This window comes from Mesocricetus auratus, unplaced genomic scaffold, assembly GCF_017639785.1.
Source record: "Mesocricetus auratus isolate SY011 unplaced genomic scaffold, BCM_Maur_2.0 Super-Scaffold_100021, whole genome shotgun sequence".
In the NCBI taxonomy this organism is placed as follows: domain Eukaryota; kingdom Metazoa; phylum Chordata; class Mammalia; order Rodentia; family Cricetidae; genus Mesocricetus; species Mesocricetus auratus.
In genome coordinates this window covers 34,913,288-34,934,994 of record NW_024429202.1, presented here as the reverse complement: position 1 = coordinate 34,934,994, position 21,707 = coordinate 34,913,288, and the positions used below count along the sequence as shown (strand labels likewise).

Below are 21,707 nucleotides of genomic sequence, written 5' to 3'. Positions count from 1 at the left end.
CAGTTGTAAATATCAGTCAGGCAGAGTTCCTTCCAGGACATTTCTGTGGAAGGAACGGTCCCCGTTATCAGCACAGAACGTTCATTCTGCTACCAAACTGGGCATGAAGAATGCCAATCCCTCAAGGATAGGTTTTTCAAAGGAGAAAATTTAGGTACAAGGTGGTCCAGCGTGGAGACGGAAGATCAGCTTTCAGACTTATTTCCCTGAGGGCAGAGCTCTATAGCTAACAACGTTTTACCAAAGTAGGTGGCGATCTTTTTTGTCTATTTTTTAGTATTAACATTAATAATTAGCAATAAAATTAATATAAATCACTAATACATTGATCTTTGATTTTTTTCTGTAAATATAAAATAACATGTCTTTTTTTAAAAAAAATAAATAGCTGTAAGTTCCTTATCAGGAGCGATCTAATGTGGTTTTGATGGCTGCCAGGCTGAACTTTTTGTCTGTGGGGTTTCCTGGGCCAGGATTTGCCAGTTGACATGTATACACCTGATCTAAAACATCAAATTGCCCCAGCATTTATATCATTTATTTTTCCCAGTAGTCAAGGTACTTGCTGCTAAGGAATCGATGTATCAAATGTTAAGGGATTGGCCGGGTCTTTAATCCCAGCACTCGGGAGGCAAAGGCAGGCGGATCTCTGTGAGTTCAAGGCCAGCCTGGTCTACAGAGCGAGTTCCAGGACGGCCTCCAAAGCTACAGAGAAACCCTGTCTCGAAAAACAAAAAACAAAAAAAGAAAAAAAAAGTTAAGGGATTGACTGTCATTTTATTTTCAAGAAAACCACTGGTTTACCTACCTTCTCCCTCATCTCTTCCAAACTCTTGTTATACATCTGTATACTTCTATTTAACTTGAAAGCTAAGAGGCTCAGTACTCACACCAGCATTTACAGACAACTTCCTGCAGGCCAAGTGGTTCACATGTACATACTGAATGTTATTATCCAGGCATCTGTACTGGCCTGTCCTTGGGGTTCTGACAGGATACGCCCTCAGCTGCAGCCACTAAGAGCACCACCTGTGCACATTCACTGTGCTCCCTTTTAAAAGGGCCCTGCCCACCTCCCATCCTTCTCCCTGTCTGTTCCCCCTCCCTCTCTTCCCTTTCTCACCCTCTTCTTCTCTCTTCTGCTGCTGCTCTCCCTGCTTCCTTTTCCCCTTTTGATGATCCCTTTTCCTAATTAAACAAAAACCCTCGCTTGAACCCTGTGGCAAGGCATCTTTCTCTGGCGTGCTGCTTTTCTTAAATCACAACTCTGAATGCTAGCAATGTTTGGAGATGATGCTTTCTCTCTACCTCACAAATGAGCCGCCAAGGTTAAGGGTCAGCCTGCCTGGCATCATCATTCCACGATACCAGCGCCTCAGCTAGGATTCTTGTGTCGGCCTGACTTGGGTACCAGCTGCACGACTTAGGGCAAGTTACTAGACTTCGGTGAGTGATAACTGTCTCAGTGTCTACCTTAAGACTACTATGGACAATTAAGCTGAAGGAGATGTCAAAGGAATAGGGACTCCAATGGTGGGGGTTGGGGGAGACTCTCAGGCAGCATCAGCCTGTTTCCTGGGCCTGGTTTCCCCTCTAGGCACTGCTCTCCTCCCTTGGGCTTTACTCTTAAGACATTTCTCCACATGTGCGACCAGCATGTGAAGAGCTTTGGGGCTTCTCAATGTACTTCTTCCTGCCCACCTTCCAAGTTGCCCCAGTGGGACAGTCTCCCTAGTCTCTTGCTTCTAAATGTGGGGCTAACATTGTAGGTGCTGTAGGCAGACACAAACCCCAGTAGATCTCACTGTTCCCCTTTTATTTCCCCTCTCCCAACTTTCCCCAAAGTTCTATCCAATGGCCAGCCTGATTTTATACTGGAGATCCACACCACCAATGCATTATCACATTGGCCCAGGTGAGCTGAGGAACATTTCTCCCTGTGAATTCTCACTTCAGAGTCAGAGTCTCCTTTCTTATGCCTGCAAATGGTTCCTTAACTTCCAGAAGATTTTTTTTCTAAATACTTTTTCTCAGGGGCTCCAAAACTGCTGTTTAGGAAGGTGGGATTGAATAAGGCTCAGATGTTTTTATTATACTACCTGTGGTGACCCTGCTCCATATATCTTTGAAGTATCCTCTTGTAAAACCACTGCTCGGCTCTGGTCTCACTGCTATTCCTGGTGGGTGTGGTCACATCTCCATGACAGTTTGGTCCTCCAGACTTGCCTCGGCCCTGGCCCTTCCCAACCAGCTTTCACAATGAACTCTTCCCTTGCAGCAACCCCCAGCCCTGCCAGGCTTGTTCCCATCTCCCCGGTTTCTTTCTGCCCCACTCCCCCAACCCATGTCCTCTCTACCTCTACATCAAGGCCAGCTTTGCATCAAGGCCAGCTTTGCTTCTCCTCTCGACCTCATTCTGGGTTTCCACAACCGGATCGCCCCCGTGACATGGATGCGACTGAGGGAAGGACGGGATGGGAACGTCCCAGTCAGCACCCACCTGCTAAGAGCACACCAGATAAAGCAAAGGCCTAGGCAGGGCTGAGACACTGGCCGATCCAGTGCTCTCTACAGGTCCATGCTACACAGGGATGACCTTCTCTCTCCTGTCACTGACTTAAAACAACAGCATGCCTAAAGACTGTGGCTAAATAAACATGACTGACCAAAGCCAGACACCACGTCACTAGGGGGACTGCTGTACGGCAAGAATCACAGAGAGCTCATAGACAGCAGCTTCACCCCATGCATGGGGTGCTGTCACACATGCCTGTAGGCTTACTGTTTTCAGTTTGGGTGTGTACAAAATGCCTCAAAATTCATCTGAGTTTTTTTTTTTTAAGATTTTTATTTATTGTGTATACAGTGTTCTGTTTGCATGTATGCTTGCACGCCAGAAGAGGGCACAGATCTCATTACAGATGGTTGTGAGTCACCACGTGGTTGCTGGGAATTGAACTCAGGACCCCTGGAAGAGCAGCCAGTGCTCTCAACCTCTCACCTGAGATTTTAAATAAGCAAAAGAAACCACCACCGAACAAACCTCTCTAAGAGAATTGTGGGCTAACTTCTGTGGTATAATAGAGATTTCTTAGCCATAGGAATGAAGTAAGTCAGATTCAGAAAAACAGATACTCACACTTTTATTTTCTATGTGGAATCTAGATTAAAAAAAAAAAGACTTGAAAAATAAATGCAGGAGAGGGTAAAGGTATGTAAGAGGGTATTGGTTGAGTATGGACAATATCAGATGTGCACAATTGAGAATGTCATAATGAAACTTGTTTTGTACAATGAATACGTTTATATACTTAGATAAGAATCATTTAAAGTACTCAGCTACAAATTGCCTTATTTTCCCTCTAAGACCCACTACGAAATTGTATGGAGATAAAAATGTTAAGTTTCTTCATTTAAGCCAGGGAAGTTAGGAACCCTAGCAAACTTCAATTTAAGTGTCAGTTGTGTCCAGCTCCAGGCCAAACACCGTGTGATGGATGGGCCATGTCTAATACTTAACCTGGCAGATCTCATAGGGTTTCTGTACATCTGGCCTGGGGTCCAGCCAATCTCTGGCTACCACTGGGAGAGTCAGTAAGGGAATCCAGACTGCCTCCCTGCCCCAGGCCATTTGCACAGCAGCCCTCTGAGTCCGGGTACCTTCACCCAAAGGCCCTGTTGCCATTTCCTTAACCAAATCCTTTTTCAAGCACCTTCAGTGAGGCTCCAAGGGGAAAAGCTTTCAGGTATCTTACCCTCTATTCTCCATGTTGCTGACTGGAAATGGATTCCAAAATGGACCAATAAAGAACTCAGTATGTGGTGAGTGTTGCTTGTTTCATCGCTCCTAAAATACCTGACAAAAAGCACTCCAAGGAGAAAGGGTTTACTTTGGCTTGGTATCTGAGGGCACAGGACATCACGGCAGGGAAGGCATGGCAGCAGGAGATTGCAGCATTCCAAGTCAGGAGGTGGAGAGGGCATGCTGGCACTCCACTTACGTTCTCCTTAGTCTATCTGGGATGCTGACCTACCAGTGTTGTCTACATTCATTGAGAGTTTTCCTATTTAACAAACATTTCGAGAAGCACCCTCACAGACAGGCCCAGTGGTTTATCTGTGGGATTTTAAGTTACATCAAGTTGACACAAGGTAAGCATAAATGTGTGTGTGTGTGTGTGTGTGTGTGTGTGTGTGTATGAGCCTACATGACATCTATAACAATTCACACTTTAATTAAAAAAAAATCCTTCCACCTGACATGGATGAACCATGAGGATATTACACTGAGGATATTACACTGCATCCAATCTCACTCAGCTGTGCCGTTATGAGAGTTGGACTTGGAGAAAGAGCACAACAGTGGACGTTGGTGGGGTAGGGAGAAAGAGAGGACCTGGTAAAGGGTGAGACGTCCCAGCACTATGGGAAGGGAAGAGTAAGGCTACACAGCTAACTCAGAGCATGTGCATCTTAGGAGTCTGCTTTTCATTCTACACACAAAAGAGGAGCCATAGGAGGTGACGGATGTGTTCTTTCTCTTGATTGCAGTAAACATTCCATTAAGTACATCAAAATACCCTGTTGTATACCTTAAATATATGACTAAAAACCATAAAACCCCAACTCCAAACTGATCTAAAATAGGCTCAGCCTCACTCCGCTCCTGTCCAATGACTGCAGATGAATTGCCCTCACTGGCTGCAGCCTCACCAGCTCTGCGGAGCTCCTGCTGCAACCCAAAAGTCTCAGCTCTCAATTCTAAAAGCACACTGCAAGAACGACCAACTGAGTGGGACAACAAGCCTACTGCAGCGAGTTCCTACTCCGGGCCTAGCACTGATGAGCAATGGTCTCTCTCTGGTAGGCTGCTTCACCCTTCAAACATAATCCTGCACAATGGGGTTATTACTAACTTTCAAGTCCATGTGCTAAGATTTTGTAAAATACACACCTGGATCTCGAAAAAGTTAAAAGAAGACTGAAACCAACATTATTTTTCACTATTTTTAATGGCAATCACAACAAAATAACACTTAAAAATAAATCATGTCGTATCTCACAGTCAAAACAATGTCTAAATGTGCTGCCCGCCCTTGGTCAGTGTACATGAAGGCGCTCTCCCACGGGCCAGGCACACAGACACAGGTTCCTCGCTCTCTTGTGAAAGCCTTACTTAGCGCTTCTTCCAGGTGAACTTTCTCCGGGCACCCTCCTGGCCTGGCTTCTTCCGTTCCCTGATCCGTGGATCAGGAGTAAGTAGTCCAGCTGCAGTATAAACAGAAGCCTTTGTGAGAGTGGGAAACTCAGGCTACCTAGCAGACAAGGGAATGCACTGCATGATACTCATAGCAACTGCTATTAGAAAAACCTGGAGGCATGCAACCAAACCAACAATTGTCATCAAGAAGGCAGGCTGTTTTCACTCTCTTGGGATACTTTCCAATTTCAGACACAAACACCAGCAATGTTTTATGAGTCTGTTTTCTGCATCCTAGAATTATGACTTTCTTTTCTTTGATTCAACAATACTGTTCAACTTAGGCTGAAACTGTTCTTCTGTGGTCAGCCACTATTTACTGAGCTGGAATGTATTCTCCATATCTCTAAGAATGACCCTGAACCTGTGATTCTCACAGCTGTCTCTGAGGTGCTGGGACTACAGGTATATGTCACCTCGCCTGGGAATGAAGTCAGAGGAAGTTTGGATACCTGTAAACTTCCGTAGGTGGTGCAAAGACCATCTTGAGCTTGAATGGCTTCTACATGTTTAAGCAATTTCCTAGTGCAAGAGTGAAGTCCATTCTTTATACCACTGTGAGGAGATGCCTCCATTCATGCCCAGGTAATAGGGTCACAAAGTGGAATGAAAAAGAAAATGAAATCAAATTGTAATATCACAGTGGGGAAAAAAGGAAAACCCCCAGTAATGTTGGAAAACTCACCTGTCATTATTACTGATTATTATGATAAAGTAACTAAACAGCCAATGTGTTTCAAATAAAATGGAGTTACATTCTGCTTCAGCTACACAAAAGATCATGATTTAAGGCAAAAATAATTCCTTCTGGCTTTGGGACGGCATGTTTTAGCAGGGACAGTGCTGGGAAGGAGGACCTTTTCTTGTCCTAATTTCACTTTGTAGAAATCCAGCCTGAAAATGACGCTTGTGGTTCTGAAGAATGGAAGGAGCTAGCAGTGTGCCGAGATCCCAAGAGGAAATTTTCTCACACTAACGTAAGTAACATCAACAAGGGTGGCAGCAGGACCTGTGTATGTGTACAACACACATGCACACACGCGCGCGCACGCACACACACACACACACACACACGCACACGCACACGCACGCACACACGGAAGCACCTACCTTGTCTCATCCACTCAACCTCGTCCTCGGTGATGAAGCTGCACAAAGCTCTGGCCATCGCCAATCGTATGGCTCCTGCCTGCGCCGACCTCCCACCCCCGGAGACTGTGCAGGTTACATCGTGTTTCTCCAGACGGTCCAGGAAGTGGAAAGGGAACATCAACTGTTCTCTAAGGCACATCACAAATACATGGGTTAAGCCTCCTGTGAAGACATGTAGTTTCATAAACCACGAACCCTGGGAGTAGTTATAACCAAATGATGCCTGCCAGTTATCCTATTCACACTTCTCCATCAACTCGACACCAAGGCATTATGGAGCTGAGCTTTCATGCAAGGTTTTTTATTTATTTTTTGGTATCGACAGAGTAGCTCACTGACCTTACTGTTTACTGAATATCGCATAAGAACCTTGTAAGTTGTGAAAATGACCTTGTAATAAAGTCTTACAGCTGAGGAACTCTTTTAACTCCCTGACTCCAGCCTTTGGATTCAATGATCAGGTATAAATTAATAGGTCTTCTGAAGCAATATTCAAATGCCATTTGGCTTTCCTAAACGAGGTATATTTTAATATTTCTGTATAATTTAAGATGCTCATCTCCATAATGCTGCTTTTAAAGTTACAAAAACCTCAGTGAACATGCCTCCTTCATCCAAAATCACATGTTCCTATTGGAGTTCTGTAAGATGCAAATACAGTCAGGCCTGCCCCCTCAGGACTAGAGAGCAAACCAAAAGTAGGCACCAGTGAGTAAGCCACACACAAGCATGGTCCTGTGCCTCCTCCCACTCGGTGAGCAAGCACCTGCTGAGCACTAAGATGTCAGTATGATGCTCACTGTCATCTCGACAAAAGAGCTGGATTTTGTTATCTTGTCTTTACCTCTGCTGAGTTTATTTTAACTGATTTACCCAAGGCCATGTGTGCACCAGGTAAGCACTCCATCCCTGCGCTATGCATCTCCTGAACCTTTCCTTAGAACAATCCATCTATATTGCACCTGCTTGCTTTGTCTATTACAGCAGCTTCTAGACATCCAAATGAAGCTGATTTTACAGTCAGCCGAGAGCTGAATACAACTGGAGATTCAAATGTGCCTTTTCACAGTATGTAAGACAAATAACTGCTGTAAGTGGACTCACATAGGCACTCCAAGGTCCATGGCAAACTATGTTTGTAATGATATATCCAAGGATGGGACAATCCTGCAACAGACATAAACCTATCCTGCCTTTTTGACATAATACTTAAGGCAACCAAACAAAACTAGTCATATTTTAAGATTAATACTACTGTAAACAGTAGTTAATAGTATGGAAACTAAGAAAACCAGAGACCAATAACCAAATTCTGCCACTGCAGGGCAAAGTATGATTGCCCCATGCATGCATTGAGGAAGTCACTGCATACCTGACAGGAAATGAGTTTGGAATGGAAGTGAAGCTACAAAAGAGGCCTCTAGACAGCTATTTGTTTGGGACCATACACACTTATCTGTCTCAATTCTCAAGGTTTTAAGATTCCCAAATATATGCGCTTATATATATAGTCACCAGGTCAAAATTCAGAAAAGAATTGCATACTAAACTTTCTGGAGCTACATTAAAGTAATGGAGGCAGAATGGTCAGGGTAAGAAAGAGGGCATGTCTGGAGAGCCGGAAGCTGGCAGGACATTGTAAAAGACAAACTCTCTAGAAACCTCACCCCAAATTTTAACAACGAATACCGATGGTCCCACCGCTACTGACTGAACTGCACTGGCCTGTCAACCAGCACATGCTACAAGGTCCATCACAGGAAACACTCCACGACTCAGCACCTCTTCTCTCAAGTGGCCTAGAAAATCCTTCTTTACAAGAACCACACTGACTTTGTTCTGGCTGTACGAATTGCCATAGCTAAAGGATATATAAATAAATGATGTCCTTAATCATATGTTTTCTGAATGCTACTCCTCTGGTACCAAATACAGACAATGATTTTCCTGTAGCTGCTTTAAATGCAAGCATGTTCCTTCTACTACATGGTTAGCATGTGTTCGCATCAGGGAGTACTGCTATCCAAAAAGGTTATCAACTTTTCTTGTACCCCACAGTACTAGGCATATAGCAATCCACGTGTGCTGTAAATAAGAGCAAATGAAAAAGAAAATTCTGACAACACTGGGAAGGCAACATAGCAGGCATCCTCATGACCAGCTTTCTGTTTGTGTAAAAACAGCAGACTCTATGGAGAAGACCTCAAAGGATGACTAGCTTCAGTGGCTTTAAGACGAGCAGCTAAGGGACCATCATGCTCAGCTCCCTCTTTCCAGTGACCCTGAAGCTCCAGGGGTAAAGTTGCATAGCTAAGAAGCAGGTCCCTGATCCTTTCTTCTGCCATCTGCCATGGGTCAGTGGTCTCTTCACTGCTGACCTGTAATTACCAGCCCTGCTTCTCTAGATGGAAAGGCTAGTTCATGGCTAGCAGGGCAGCCCTCAGTCCCTATAACTATTTTAAGTCAAAGAGAGGGTCTGAGTGTCCCTTCCCACTAAGATCACCACTAGCATCCCAAGCAGATGTTATCTGACAGCAGGAATCACCTTAGATGGCACTGACATCTTTCCCATGCCTTGGACAAGATGGACCACAGAAGTTGCTACTGATTGGTTCAAACCACAAATAGAAGCTGCCAGGAGTGGTGGACACAACCTTATCAGAGCAACTGAGAGGCAGAGGCAGGTGGATCTCGGTGAGACTGAGGCTTGTCTGGGTCTCACAGAAAGTTCCAGGCCAGTCAGAGCTATGCACTGAGACCCTGCCTCAAAAGGGGGTGGTTGGTTAAGACTTAAGGAGTAACTGCAAGCCAGCTCAAGATATGGTGGAGACTTGCTGTTAGATCATCAGGAATTATGTCTGAATGAACACCAGGTGACAGACAGGTCCCCATCAAATGCCACCCCTTTCTGTCTCTAGTGAGTCACTGTCCTGTGGTGTGGGCTTCTCTGGCTTTTCCTAAGCTTTCTCCATCTATTCCAGTGCAGACGATGACAGGACGAGTTCAATCTGTATTACATGGAGTTAAGAACAAATTCCTTCCTGACACAGGAACACAAAGCACATTCCTAAGGTAGCTATTTCAGAAGGGTCCCTCCTCCCCATGCAGCTACAGTCCATTTGCCCTTAAACACCACCATTATAATCAGGAAACACAAGCAGCAGAACCTAGGAAATAATCACTCAGCTTCTGCTATGCATGGACCCAACAGCAACTACTGGAACACTAACCACTGTCAACAAGAGCTCTACATGGCGGCTCACTCGAGAGCTCCAAGGGGAGGAGAGTTAAGGGGCACGAGACATCTAATGCCTGTTTATGACAAATGACACAGCACCGGGAATGGAGCAAAACCTGTGTTCTGGTTTTACACATCCCGGGCTTCTTTGCTTCCTCTATATATGTACAATTAACTTCTCCAAGCAGGAGGAAGTCGAAAGAGACAAGGAAGGCCTTTCCTAATGCTCACAATTAGGAGGAGCGAGCCTAAGCCACGGAGATCTGCTCACACCTCCCTTGTTCCTCGGCCTCGTCAATTAAGAAGCCAGGTTGGTTTCTGGGGTTGCTGCTTTCCGTGAATGCCTGTCTTCCCGTCAGAAGGTGATATGTGCTTTCTGTACGTTTTGGCATACTCTGCACTTCAGAATATGAGATACGCCTCACAATATTCAAATTCCAGCAGGATCTGACAAAATGAATCAATTAGTGGGGGCTTCTAGGAACGTTTTTTCTAAAAAACTGAAAAACTACCTAGAAAAATAGCAGTAGTTTCCACTTAGCTAGTTTATTGGCAAAGAGAAATAATCCGTCAGATAAACAATCAGAAAACTGCACTCTTCTTAATTATGATGATGAATTATAAAGCATGCTTTCCTTAAAAGCAGGAATCGCACCACACCTGTCTTGTGTGACGGGAAAGTAAAGCAGATAATCAAGTCCATTCACCCGGATCTTCCCACTTCCGTGCTGGTAAACAATGGCCTGTGCTGTGGCGCTCTTCCTCCTGCCTGCAGGACAGAAAGGCGGCAAGTGAGTTCAAGACCGCGCTTCAGCATGCCCCAGAGACCACTGCTCCCCACTGCGTAAGCCCGCAGTGAGGAAAGGTCTAGAACCACAAAAGCAGTCAAAAGGAAAGGGGACTCACACTACAGCTGAGGTAATAAAGCCGACCCGGAGGTAAGTACACTCTTCAGTTCCATTTTAGAAACACAAATGATTTCAAATTTGTTTCAAGGCCCAAGACATTCATATTCATCTTGCTACAAAAACAGCAACCAACTCACATTGTTTCTTATAATTAATAAAAATGAACCAACACAAACTTTTAAAACTATGTGGACACTAGAATGAAATATAACTGAAGAGAAATGAAAGGAATCCTTAGGAAAGGTGACATTTCAAAGGTGACCTGACAAAGGACTGAGGTGAAAATTTTAAAAACTGTAAATATATTTAACAGGCCAATTTTTGAAAGAGGAATCATGGCTAACATTGTCCCTCATAATCCAGGAAAATTCGAGTTGGGAACTCAAATGTTTGTGTTACATGTTTACATCTGAAATGCAGACTCACTGAACATTTGTAGCTTTTGAGAACCCTTACCACTGCTGATTCTACCAGTTGAAAACATGAGATAGTTTAATGATTGCATGGCTTGTAGATCCACACTTTCTCTTGCAAGGGTTTTTTTGTGCATTTGGTTAAGAAAACAAAACAAAACAAAAAAACCAAAACAACAACAAAAACTCCAAGAGAATCATAAAATTAGGAAAGCCAATGTAACAGTAGCAAAATCTAACAAAACAAATAGGTACTGGATAACGACAGCATAGGAACAATCAGATTTGAGTCTTTACTGAACTCAAGTCTCTCTGTGCAATGTCATTACCTTCACTGGTGCTGAATGCCAGGCCTTGCTCGTCATACTGCACGGGTTCAATCACCTGCTTTTTGGACTGAACAGTTACACTTTTGCGGAACCTCTTCACAAATTCTTCTTCAGCAGGACCATACGGCAATGTCAATAACTTTTCCAACAGTCGAATGAACTGTACATACTGCAGACAATAGATTTCATTAGAAGAAGCAAGTGTAATTGCATTTGCTAAAGTTTTGCTATTTTTATATACTTGATCTTTCCAATGTTGCTTTCCTGATGAACTCTGACAGGATGACACTTCTGCATCTTCATGCTGCTTTTAAAACAGCATGCAGATGCTTCGCTTTCTTTGTGGATCTTCAGTGCTTAAGCTTTCCTCTCAAAAAACAAAGGGATTTATCATTCAAAAATATCAATTTTTCTGCATTATGATTATGAAACTGATATTTAAACTCTGTTTTCAAAAATATTTAGATGATCTTCCAAAGTACAGCTTCTATTCTGTCAATAGAACTGCATCAAGAGGAACATTAGAAATAATTTCCAGCCAGTTATAAATAGCAAAAGAGTCTGATTTTGAGAAAATGTTCCCCTTAAGTTATATTTCATAATACATTTGGCAAATATATTTTTGGCTGTTCAAGCTGTGTTACTTTAATGTTTATGATTTCCTTTAAAACCGAACAATCAAGCTATTTAAAAATTCAAGAGATACTTGACTTAAAGGGCAACCTCTTGAAATAAATTATCCTTGCTACTCTGTGCATTTTTTTTAATAGTTCTTGAACATGTGATTAGAAAGTAAACAACTTGGTATTAACCCCTTAAAATTAGAAGCCAGAATAATCACTCTAGAGTGTCTGTGGAGAAGGAAACAACTATACTTAAGAGCCTTAGTTAATATGGATCGTGTAGACCAGTTTTTGATGACTTATTTGTTCCTTGCCAACCCTAAAAGTCATACCCAAGTTTACCACACTTGCCTTTCCAGTGGATATCCTTCAGTGATAATGTGAAATATTTAAGAATCTCATCAGTCTGATTAGTATTAAAACAACTGTTCAAATCCGGCTTCCTGGGAAACCAGGAGAAAAGGAAGGCATGCATGCTCTAAGTCAGTGTGGAGAGCTTACCACAGCCACGGTCCATGCTGCTAGGCCTTTCCCTCTCCTCCCAGTCACACAGCTGTGCCCTTGGGCTCAGCTACTCTCACAATTCCTTCACTGCGCATGCACAGCTTTGCTCATGAACTAGGCTATGGCTCGAGGCCACACACCACTCCCACTCCCCTCAGCTTTATTACCACAGACACAACTTCCAGGACTTCTGATGATGCCAGGCACTCTGATATCACATACACTCTGTTGTGTTTTTATAGCTATATGCCTGCATTAAAGTCCTCAATGGAAAAACAGACAAAAATCCCCAGATTTTACAAAATCAAAGTGGCACTGGGAAGCAGGAAGAAAAGGAAATGATGAATTCACTGGAGAAACAGAGATCTATCCAATTCAACTCACACACACCAGTTAAGATCCCAGCAGTCACCTCCAGGTCTGCCACCAACCAAATTCCTGACACTTTGTCTAAGGAAACTGCAACTTCCCAAAGCCACTAACTTCTCCAGTATTAAATCGGAACAAGCAAGGGACACAACTTAAAACCTGCGGTGGCAAGGAACCAGCCATACTAGGCATTGCCACAGCAGGATCTGTGAGTATAAAAATCTCTATTTTACATCTAAATATGTAATACATCCAACTTCCCTGATCATGCTGGGCTATTAGAACACTCAACATAATAAATACAACTAAGACCTACAATGGGGTCATGGACTTCACAGGGCAGTCACAGAGGGAGTTTGTTTATCTTGGATTCCAGGATGACTCTCCAAAGATTCTGTTGGGTGAGGCTTAGAGCCAGCATTCTAAGTGTCATGACACAGCTGATGTACAGCTCCCAAGATACCACTGCCCTCATAGACCAGGCACGTGAGTAAGGGAATGCAGGAACTTACACACTGCTCGAAGGTAGCCATGTGCTGTATCCGTTTCTACTTGATGGCTCCCTGCATTCATCATTAGCTTATAACATTAACTACTGGCCTTGCTGAAGAGAACAAAACCAACATCTGCTGTACTCCCTAGAACAACGGCAGAAGACATAAGGGCACTTATAAAAGGAAAAGGAGGATCTGGAGACTAGATGTGTCACTTTCCTGATGGCAGAAATCAACAAGGGCTGTATGAGAACAAGGGTAAGTGTCTGGGGAACACCTGGCTCTGAGGAGCATCACTATCAGGATCTTAATACAGCAATTGTCTGCATTCTCATGACACAGGTCTCCTTAAATTAAAAAGATTAATTACTCACATCTTGATCTGACAGTTTTTCCACTAACATTTCTTCTAGTTCCTCCTTAATCAGCCATCTGCTGCCAATCAGGTCTCTGTTAAAATATCACATATATTTTTAATTAAGCATGCAATTAGAGTTATACCACAAAAGATCCTACATACAGTAGCAATTCACAATATGGAGACAAATTTTCATGTTATTCAGGAGTACTCCTATATACACCATTTTGGAGAAACACTCCCTTCTACTAATCCACTTTAGAAACACACTGTGAGCAAACGTTTTGTCTGAAGAGTTAAATGCGTTACTCTGAAACTCATTTAAAAGTTAGCAGATTCCTTAAAGCTTACAACTGTGCCTGTGTAAGTTATTAACAAGACACAAAGGGTAGTGTTTCCCTATCAATCAAGTGAAGTAGTAACGGACTCCAAATAAAAAGACCAAAACCACCACCACAAACCAAACAAGTTGAGTAAGATGTCTTGAACAAGAACAAATACATGCGTAGGTCTGAGGAAAGCTGGTGCACAGGTTGACGGATCTTATCAACTGGGCAAACAGGAATACAAACCACTAACATATGCCGAATAGGTGTGCAGCAATACACACAACACTGAGAACCACAATCCAAACAGTGATTAAATACCACTTAATCCACAAATCTGGAATTAGGTAAAAATAAGCTCTTACATAAAAATCAGCTATTCAGAAACTTAACCTTAGTGACTAGTGCTGTAATACTGTCTAAATCTTAGGCATCATTCTAGCAACGAGAGACAAGAGCTTACCTGGAGTCAGTTTTTTCTGAAAGTGGACCTCTGTGCGTTTCTAGTTGGAGGATCTTTCCATACACTTCCTAAAGCAAACAAAATACAGCTAAAATGAGAGCGAAGGTACAGTATTCCTGATTTTACCATTTTCCTGAGCACCCCTTATTCTAAGTGCTCCCTCTTCAATCTAGCTTCAGGGTAAGAAAATGTGTTCTAATAAAATGTCATCATCTGAACCAAGGGACAGTGATTTCAATGAGATTTACAACACTTTAACTGACTTAAAAATGCCTGTAACAACTTGTAAATTTCACAGCTATGAGTATGGTTAAAACAACAAAACTCCTGTAAACTATGTCTTTTCCTTGCAGTTTCACAAATAGGATACAAATTTTCCTTAAGAAAAAAAATCCTAACTTACGTAGTAATATGCCCTTTACACTAAGACCCAGTGAACTTACGGCATCTTTTTAGTAACTACATACCTAACATTTAATCGTACAATCAGGTTTTAAAAGCTTGGTTGAAGGCCAGGCATTGGTCGCATACCCCTTTAATCCCAGCACTCAGGAGGCAGAGGCAGGCGAATCTCTTTGAGTTTGAAGTCAGCCTAGTCTATAGAGGGAGTGCTAGGATAGGCTTCAAAGCTACACAGAGAAACCCTGTCTCGAAAAACCAAAAAGCCTCGTTGACTGTGGTTAGGGTGCTTTGGTACTTTTACCTGGTGTGTGTGAGGTACTAGGGACTAAACTCTGATTCTCCCTTTTGCTATACAAATGCTCTGTCAGTAGCTAACGCATTAGGGGAAAACTCCACGTCAGTAGCAGATGACAATGCTTTCAGCACACTGCATTCTAAAGAGTAGTTCTTGACACTCTCAACAGGTCAATCCTTCCAGGAAGCGAACCTTCCTCACATGCAGCAAGCGGACAGACACAGCATGTCAGTGTGCAAGCGGCACTGCTCGAGCTGACGCTCCAGGAAAAGAACGAGTCAGCTAGAGACTGCAGTGGTCAGAGACATGGCTTTCAAACACAGAGATATGCAACTTATGAGAACACCAACATGGTCAGAACACACCTTCCTTTCTTTCAAAGGGTTTCTTTAATTATCTACGGTAACTGAGGCAACTATTTTAACACTAGCTGACCTTCCTCTTAGATGAATTTCAAGTCAACGTTAAGCTGGTAAATTAACCATTTTCGATGGTTTTCTAGCAGTTTTCAGTTTTTTTCCTAAATTCTATTTATTATTGCGTGTCCATGTTCATGGTCTGTATATATGGGTGCATGTGTGGCGGTCAGAGGATGCTTCTGTAGAGCCTGCTCTCCCCTCCCATTTCCACATGGGTTCTAGGGACTGAACTCAGCAAGTGCCTTCACTCCCAACTCATCTTGTCATCCCAATTGTCACTTTTAAGTCTGTATTTTTCTATGAATTCTCTCACTATGCCATTTCCTCCTGATGTTGTTTGTACTAGTAACTATGCATGATTCAAATAAAGAGATGTGAAAGAAAGCAGGACAAGTGTGCAACAAATGCCAAGCTGGGAGTTCCACTCACTGAGGGCAAATGTCTGGGCTGGGTGAAAACAAGCAACTTTGCTGCTCCCTGGCCTTCTTGAGCAGGAGGTTCTAGGCCATGAATCCAGAGCCAAGCACGCAGGGAGCCTTGATGCTGACCTATACTCCTAGCTGCAGCCACCATTTCTAACAAGAAAATGTGTGCAAAGAACTTAACAGAGCTTGACCTGTAGCAGCAGCCAAAAAATGCTTTCAGAGTCAGACAAGTGGAACCACTGTGTTGGTGCTCCACTTGCATGCACTGTCTGTTAGTGCAGGAGTCTATTGTGTTGGTGCTCCCCTTCCATGCATTCTGTTAGTGTAGGAGTCCACTGTGTTGGTGCTCCCCTTCCATGCATTGTCTGTTAGTGTAGGAGTCCACTGTGTTGGTGCTCCACTTGCATGCATTGTCTGTTAGTGTAGGAGTCCACTGTGTTGGTGCTCCACTTGCATGCACTGTCTGTTAGTGTAGGAGTCCACTGTGTTGGTGCTCCACTTGCATGCACTGTCTGTTAGTGCAGGAGTCCACTGTGTTGGTGCTCCCCTTCTATGCATTGTCTGTTAGTGTAGGAGTCCACTGTGTTGGTGCTCCACTTGCATGCACTGTCTGTTAGTGTAGGAGTCCACTGTGTTGGTGCTCCACTTGCATGCATTGTCTGTTAGTGTAGGAGTCCACTGTGTTGATGCTCCCCTTGCATGCATTGTCTGTTAGTGTAGGAGTCCACTGTGTTGGTGCTCCCCTTCTATGCATTGTCTGTTAGTGTAGGAGTCCACTGTGTTGGTGCTCCCCTTGCATGCACTGTCTGTTAGTGCAGGAGTCCACTGTGTTGGTGCTCCACTTGCATGCACTGTCTGTTAGTGCAGGAGTCCACTGTGTTGGTGCTCCCCTTCCATGCATTCTGTTATGTAGGAGTCCACTGTGTTGGTGCTCCACTTGCATGCATTGTCTGTTAGTATAGGAGTCCACTGTGTTGGTGCTCCCCTTCCATGCATTCTGTTAGTGCAGGAGTCCACTGTGTTGGTGCTCCACTTGCATGCACTGTCTGTTAGTGCAGGAGTCCACTGTGTTGGTGCTCCCCTTCCATGCATTCTGTTAGTGTAGGAGTCCACTGTGTTGGTGCTCCCCTTCTATGCATTGTCTGTTAGTGTAGGAGTCCACTGTGTTGGTGCTCCCCTTGCATGCATTGTCTGTTAGTGTAGGAGTCCACTGTGTTGGTGCTCCACTTGCATGCATTGTCTGTTAGTGTAGGAGTCCACTGTGTTGGTGCTCCACTTGCATGCATTGTCTGTTAGTGCAGGAGTCCACTGTGTTGGTGCTCCCCTTCTATGCATTGTCTGTTAGTGTAGGAGTCCACTGTGTTGGTGCTCCACTTGCATGCACTGTCTGTTAGTGTAGGAGTCCACTGTGTTGGTGCTCCACTTGCATGCTCTGTCTGTTAGTGTAGGAGTCCACTGTGTTGGTGCTCCCCTTCCATGCATTGTCTGTTAGTGTAGGAGTCCACTGTGTTGGTGCTCCACTTGCATGCACTGTCTGTTAGTGTAGGAGTCCACTGTGTTGGTGCTCCACTTGCATGCACTGTCTGTTAGTGTAGGAGTCCACTGTGTTGGTGCTCCACTTGCATGCACTGTCTGTTAGTGCAGGAGTCCACTGTGTTGGTGCTCCACTTGCATACACTGTCTGTTAGTGCAGGAGTCCACTGTGTTGGTGCTCCACTTGCATGCACTGTCTGTTAGTGTAGGAGTCCACTGTGTTGGTGCTCCCCTTCCATGCATTGTCTGTTAGTGTAGGAGTCCACTGTGTTGGTGCTCCACTTGCATGCATTGTCTGTTAGTGTAGGAGTCCACTGTGTTGGTGCTCCACTTGCATGCACTGTCTGTTAGTGTAGGAGTCCACTGTGTTGGTGCTCCACTTGCATGCACTGTCTGTTAGTGCAGGAGTCCACTGTGTTGGTGCTCCACTTGCATGCATTGTCTGTTAGTGCAGGAGTCCACTGTGTTGGTGCTCCACTTGCATGCACTGTCTGTTAGTGTAGGAGTCCACTGTGTTGGTGCTCCCCTTCCATGCATTGTCTGTTAGTGTAGGAGTCCACTGTGTTGGTGCTCCACTTGCATGCACTGTCTGTTAGTGCAGGAGTCCACTGTGTTGGTGCTCCCCTTCCATGCATTGTCTGTTAGTGTAGGAGTCCACTGTGTTGGTGCTCCCCTTCCATGCACGATCTCTGTTGTTAGAACCAGCTCTTTCAAGTCTGCCCATGGTTAGCTAAAAACAGCAGTTCTCTGGGAAGTAAATTCCATAGATTTAATTCCCATAAGAGTTGTGGTCCGATTTGCACAGAAAGATCGTTGAGGGCATAAAATATGCCAGGAACTGTCAACATCACAGATTATCACTGGTAGCTTCTGGTATATTGTTATATTTCCACTTAATTTTTAAGGGACACTAGAGAATTAGAATGACCCCACCTACACTAAGCTTATATACTGTACTTAACAGTGTAATTTCAAATATGACAGGAATAACCCAGATGTGAAATGCTGAATCATTAATCACAGCTATGATTAATATTTCATAAAATCAAAGCAAGCCTATTCACCCCTTGTGCCATCAGATTTCCATAATGTATGAGTCAAATTTAGAAGGTGCCTTAATTTGAAAATACCAGATGCTCAGGTTGAGAAAAGAAATTCTTAAACTAAAAACCCTTCTCAGAGCCTGAGCACTATGAATCTCAGTATCCTTCTAAAATTTGTTTGGGTTATACTAATCATGTGGAAATTCCAATTTTAGGAAGGGTAAACAAATAATAGTTCATAATAGTTCATTGAAGGGGCAGCATAGGAAAAATCAATTGCATTTGGTATACAAAATAGTAAAGAAGTAATAGTAATTGGTATTTGAGATAGTTTAGTCCTGACAGTTCATAATTTGTTACAGAGAAATCAACTTCTTTTTTTTTTTTTTTTTTTGAGAAATCAACTTCTTAAGTAATAACCACCTCAAGTGTTTTGGCCACTCGTGTAAACAAAATCACATGAATTAAACACCAATGTAATTCAGAGAGGTTTCAATGTACCTCAAGTTGCAAGTGGCATGTTCCTATTGCAGAACCTTGCCACCCCTCTGTGAACGGTCTATCTATCAAGAAGGCCATTTGACATAAACTGGCAAGAATTTTCACTTCAGGTCATATGAGCCACTCTGGGAAGATAACTGCCAGCAGCAAGGACACCAGAGTGCTTGGGACTCATGTCCCACAGATTTTTAGTTTCGAATCAGAGCCATACATTGTAATATTTGTACCACTACAAAAGAAGTAATCCCATCAAATTAACAAAGGCAGCAAGTTGAATCCTATTGTAACATTGTTTTCCTAGCTGTATACAATAGTAATTATTCATATATGAGAGAAATGAACAGTAAAGATATCTCTAGACTGCTGAATTAATTCCTGTTGCCAAGAAGTCTTAAACCAACATGTATAAAAATATAACCCAGGCACAGTTCAGGGTTTGTTTTTTATTTTTAAAGAAAAAATAAAAACAAAAACAAAAGAAACCAATCACTCCACAGTCCTTAAACAGTTACTTGGTAACAGTTATTTTAATTTCATTTTTAAAAGACAACATTATATCCAAGAGCTTTACAATTTACCACAAGGTCACAAGGAACATCTAGAAACATATAGCCACGTACAAATGCCATAATACTTTGTCCCAGGACCCTGGCTTACAGTGGCATCATCAGGTAGCCAACTCCTGATGGGCTGCTCTTCTTAGGTGGAAGAACTGGGGTTATTTAAGTAGTCAAAAAAAAAAAAAAGCCTAAAGAATCTCTGCAATGCAAGTAACTTCTTTTACAAGGCAAACAAGTCCTGTTTATGTAAAACTTCCAGAGATCAGAATGGCAGCTTTTCATTTTCTTTGAACTTTTTTCTTAACCCAATAGTCTAAGTATATAATGAGCTACTTAGTCCTTTATTTATCATGTTTTCAGTATATATGTATATATTTATAGTTTTATATGTGTATATATGTATTTCTCAGTGACCATGTGGTTACTAAAATTAAAGAACCATTTTGAAAATACTCCATTATTTACTGTAAAATTCATCACAAAATGTAAACGAACTTTCTACATGATATTAAATTTCTATTCTTGTTTTCAGAGTTGTGTATCTGGCCTCCCCTAAAAGTCTGGGATAGGGATATGTAAAATTTCTTGAGTTCTCACTGTATGAATTATAGCAGGCCTAAAACTGAGGGTTTATCTACCTGCTTTGGAGACAGTATGTCAGAATAATGTTGACAAGGACAGTATACAAATTTCACTATTTTGCATGGCCTGTCCCAGCATGGGTTTCATAGGACACAAAAAGTGCTCTGTGTACAAAAGACTGCATGCCAACAATGAGCAACAATGTGTGAGGCACACAGATTTCTTTACTCACACTCTTTCCTGAGGCGACACTCTATTTACTAAGTAGAGGACACCAGTGTACAACACAAAACACTTTCAAACTCCACCCACCAAGTCTGAATGTCCTCTTTCTTGAAGAACATTTCCGGGGAGGTGCACTCAAGCACTGTTGTAGCAATTAAATTTGAAAGAAAAGAAAAGAAAAAAAAGAATCCTGTGGTGGTTTGAATAGGTATGGCCTCCACAGATACATGAGTTTGAATGCTTAGCATATAGGAGTGGCACTATTTGGAGGTGTGTGGAGCAGGTGCGGTTTTGTTGGTGGAAGTATGTCACTGTGGGGGATGGGCTTTGAGGTCTCTTATCCTCAAGCTATGTTCAGTGTGGTAGACAGTTCCTGTTGCCTGCAGATCAAGATGCAGAACTCTCCCTCGGCTCCTTCTCCAGTACCACATCTGTCTGAATGCTGCCATGCTTCTCGCCATGAGAATAATGGATCTCTGAAACTGTAAGCCAGCCCAATTAAATGTTTTCCTTCATAAAAGTTGCCATGGTCATGGTGTCTCTTCACAGCAACAGAAACCCTAAAACAGATGCCCATGTAAAAGTCAGATAACCACCTCCACAGCGAGTTGTAAAAGAGTTTTGCTACAGTCTGGATGATGTTGTCCCCTACAAGCCAGGGCCCATGTGTGAAGGCTCTGTGTCCAGGGTGATTCTATTGAGAGGGGGCACCTATAGGAAGCTGGGACCTATAAAACATCATCTGCTCACGGGGAAGTATGACTCGGAAAGGAACCTTTACTTTTTCACTTCCCTACTGCAAGATAAACAGTCCTTTTGCACATGCCCAAAAGAAAAGGGGCCAATTTACCACTGACAAAAATTCCCAAAACTGTGCCAAAGAAACACCCTCTTTTTAAGTTATCATAGGTAATTTTAAAAATAGTATAGATGGAAGAAAACTAACAATTTTCAACTAACTTCTACTAAGTGAATGCCATGAACACAGTCCACTACTATATCTGCCACCAAGACAGACATCCTGAGCAGGCTCACACTGCTCTGGGAAAGCAGGGCTCAGGCCACAGGCCACAGCAGCCTACTCTCCTAGCCCAGCTCTCTGACCATCTTACTGAGCTGTATATACAGGGTCTCACTAGGCCAGCAGATATACAGCTTGCACATCTGCTCTATGGCAATTCTGATTTCACAGTGATAGGGACAGAATCCAGAGCCTCACACTTACTAGGTAAGTGGTCTGCCACATGGCCACATCCCTACTTTTTCAGACAGACACAATATCTTT

General features: G+C 43.0%; 1 protein-coding gene across 2 annotated transcripts in view; it reads right to left on the bottom strand.

The window, feature by feature from the left end:
* Positions 1–4,993: 4,993 nt before the first annotated feature.
* Mrps9 (mitochondrial ribosomal protein S9) overlaps positions 4,994–21,707 on the bottom strand; it is a 51,771-nt gene continuing 35,057 nt past the window's right edge. For both annotated transcript variants that reach the window (XM_005075360.4, XM_040729341.1), the window contains exons 6-11: positions 14,438–14,505; positions 13,665–13,740; positions 11,301–11,469; positions 10,311–10,419; positions 6,371–6,540; positions 4,994–5,268 (exon numbers count right to left, since the gene is read on the bottom strand). In XM_005075360.4, the coding sequence (XP_005075417.1) occupies positions 5,177–5,268; positions 6,371–6,540; positions 10,311–10,419; positions 11,301–11,469; positions 13,665–13,740; positions 14,438–14,505 (684 nt within the window). In that variant the 3' untranslated portion in view covers positions 4,994–5,176. The remainder of the gene's footprint in view (positions 5,269–6,370; positions 6,541–10,310; positions 10,420–11,300; positions 11,470–13,664; positions 13,741–14,437; positions 14,506–21,707) is intronic.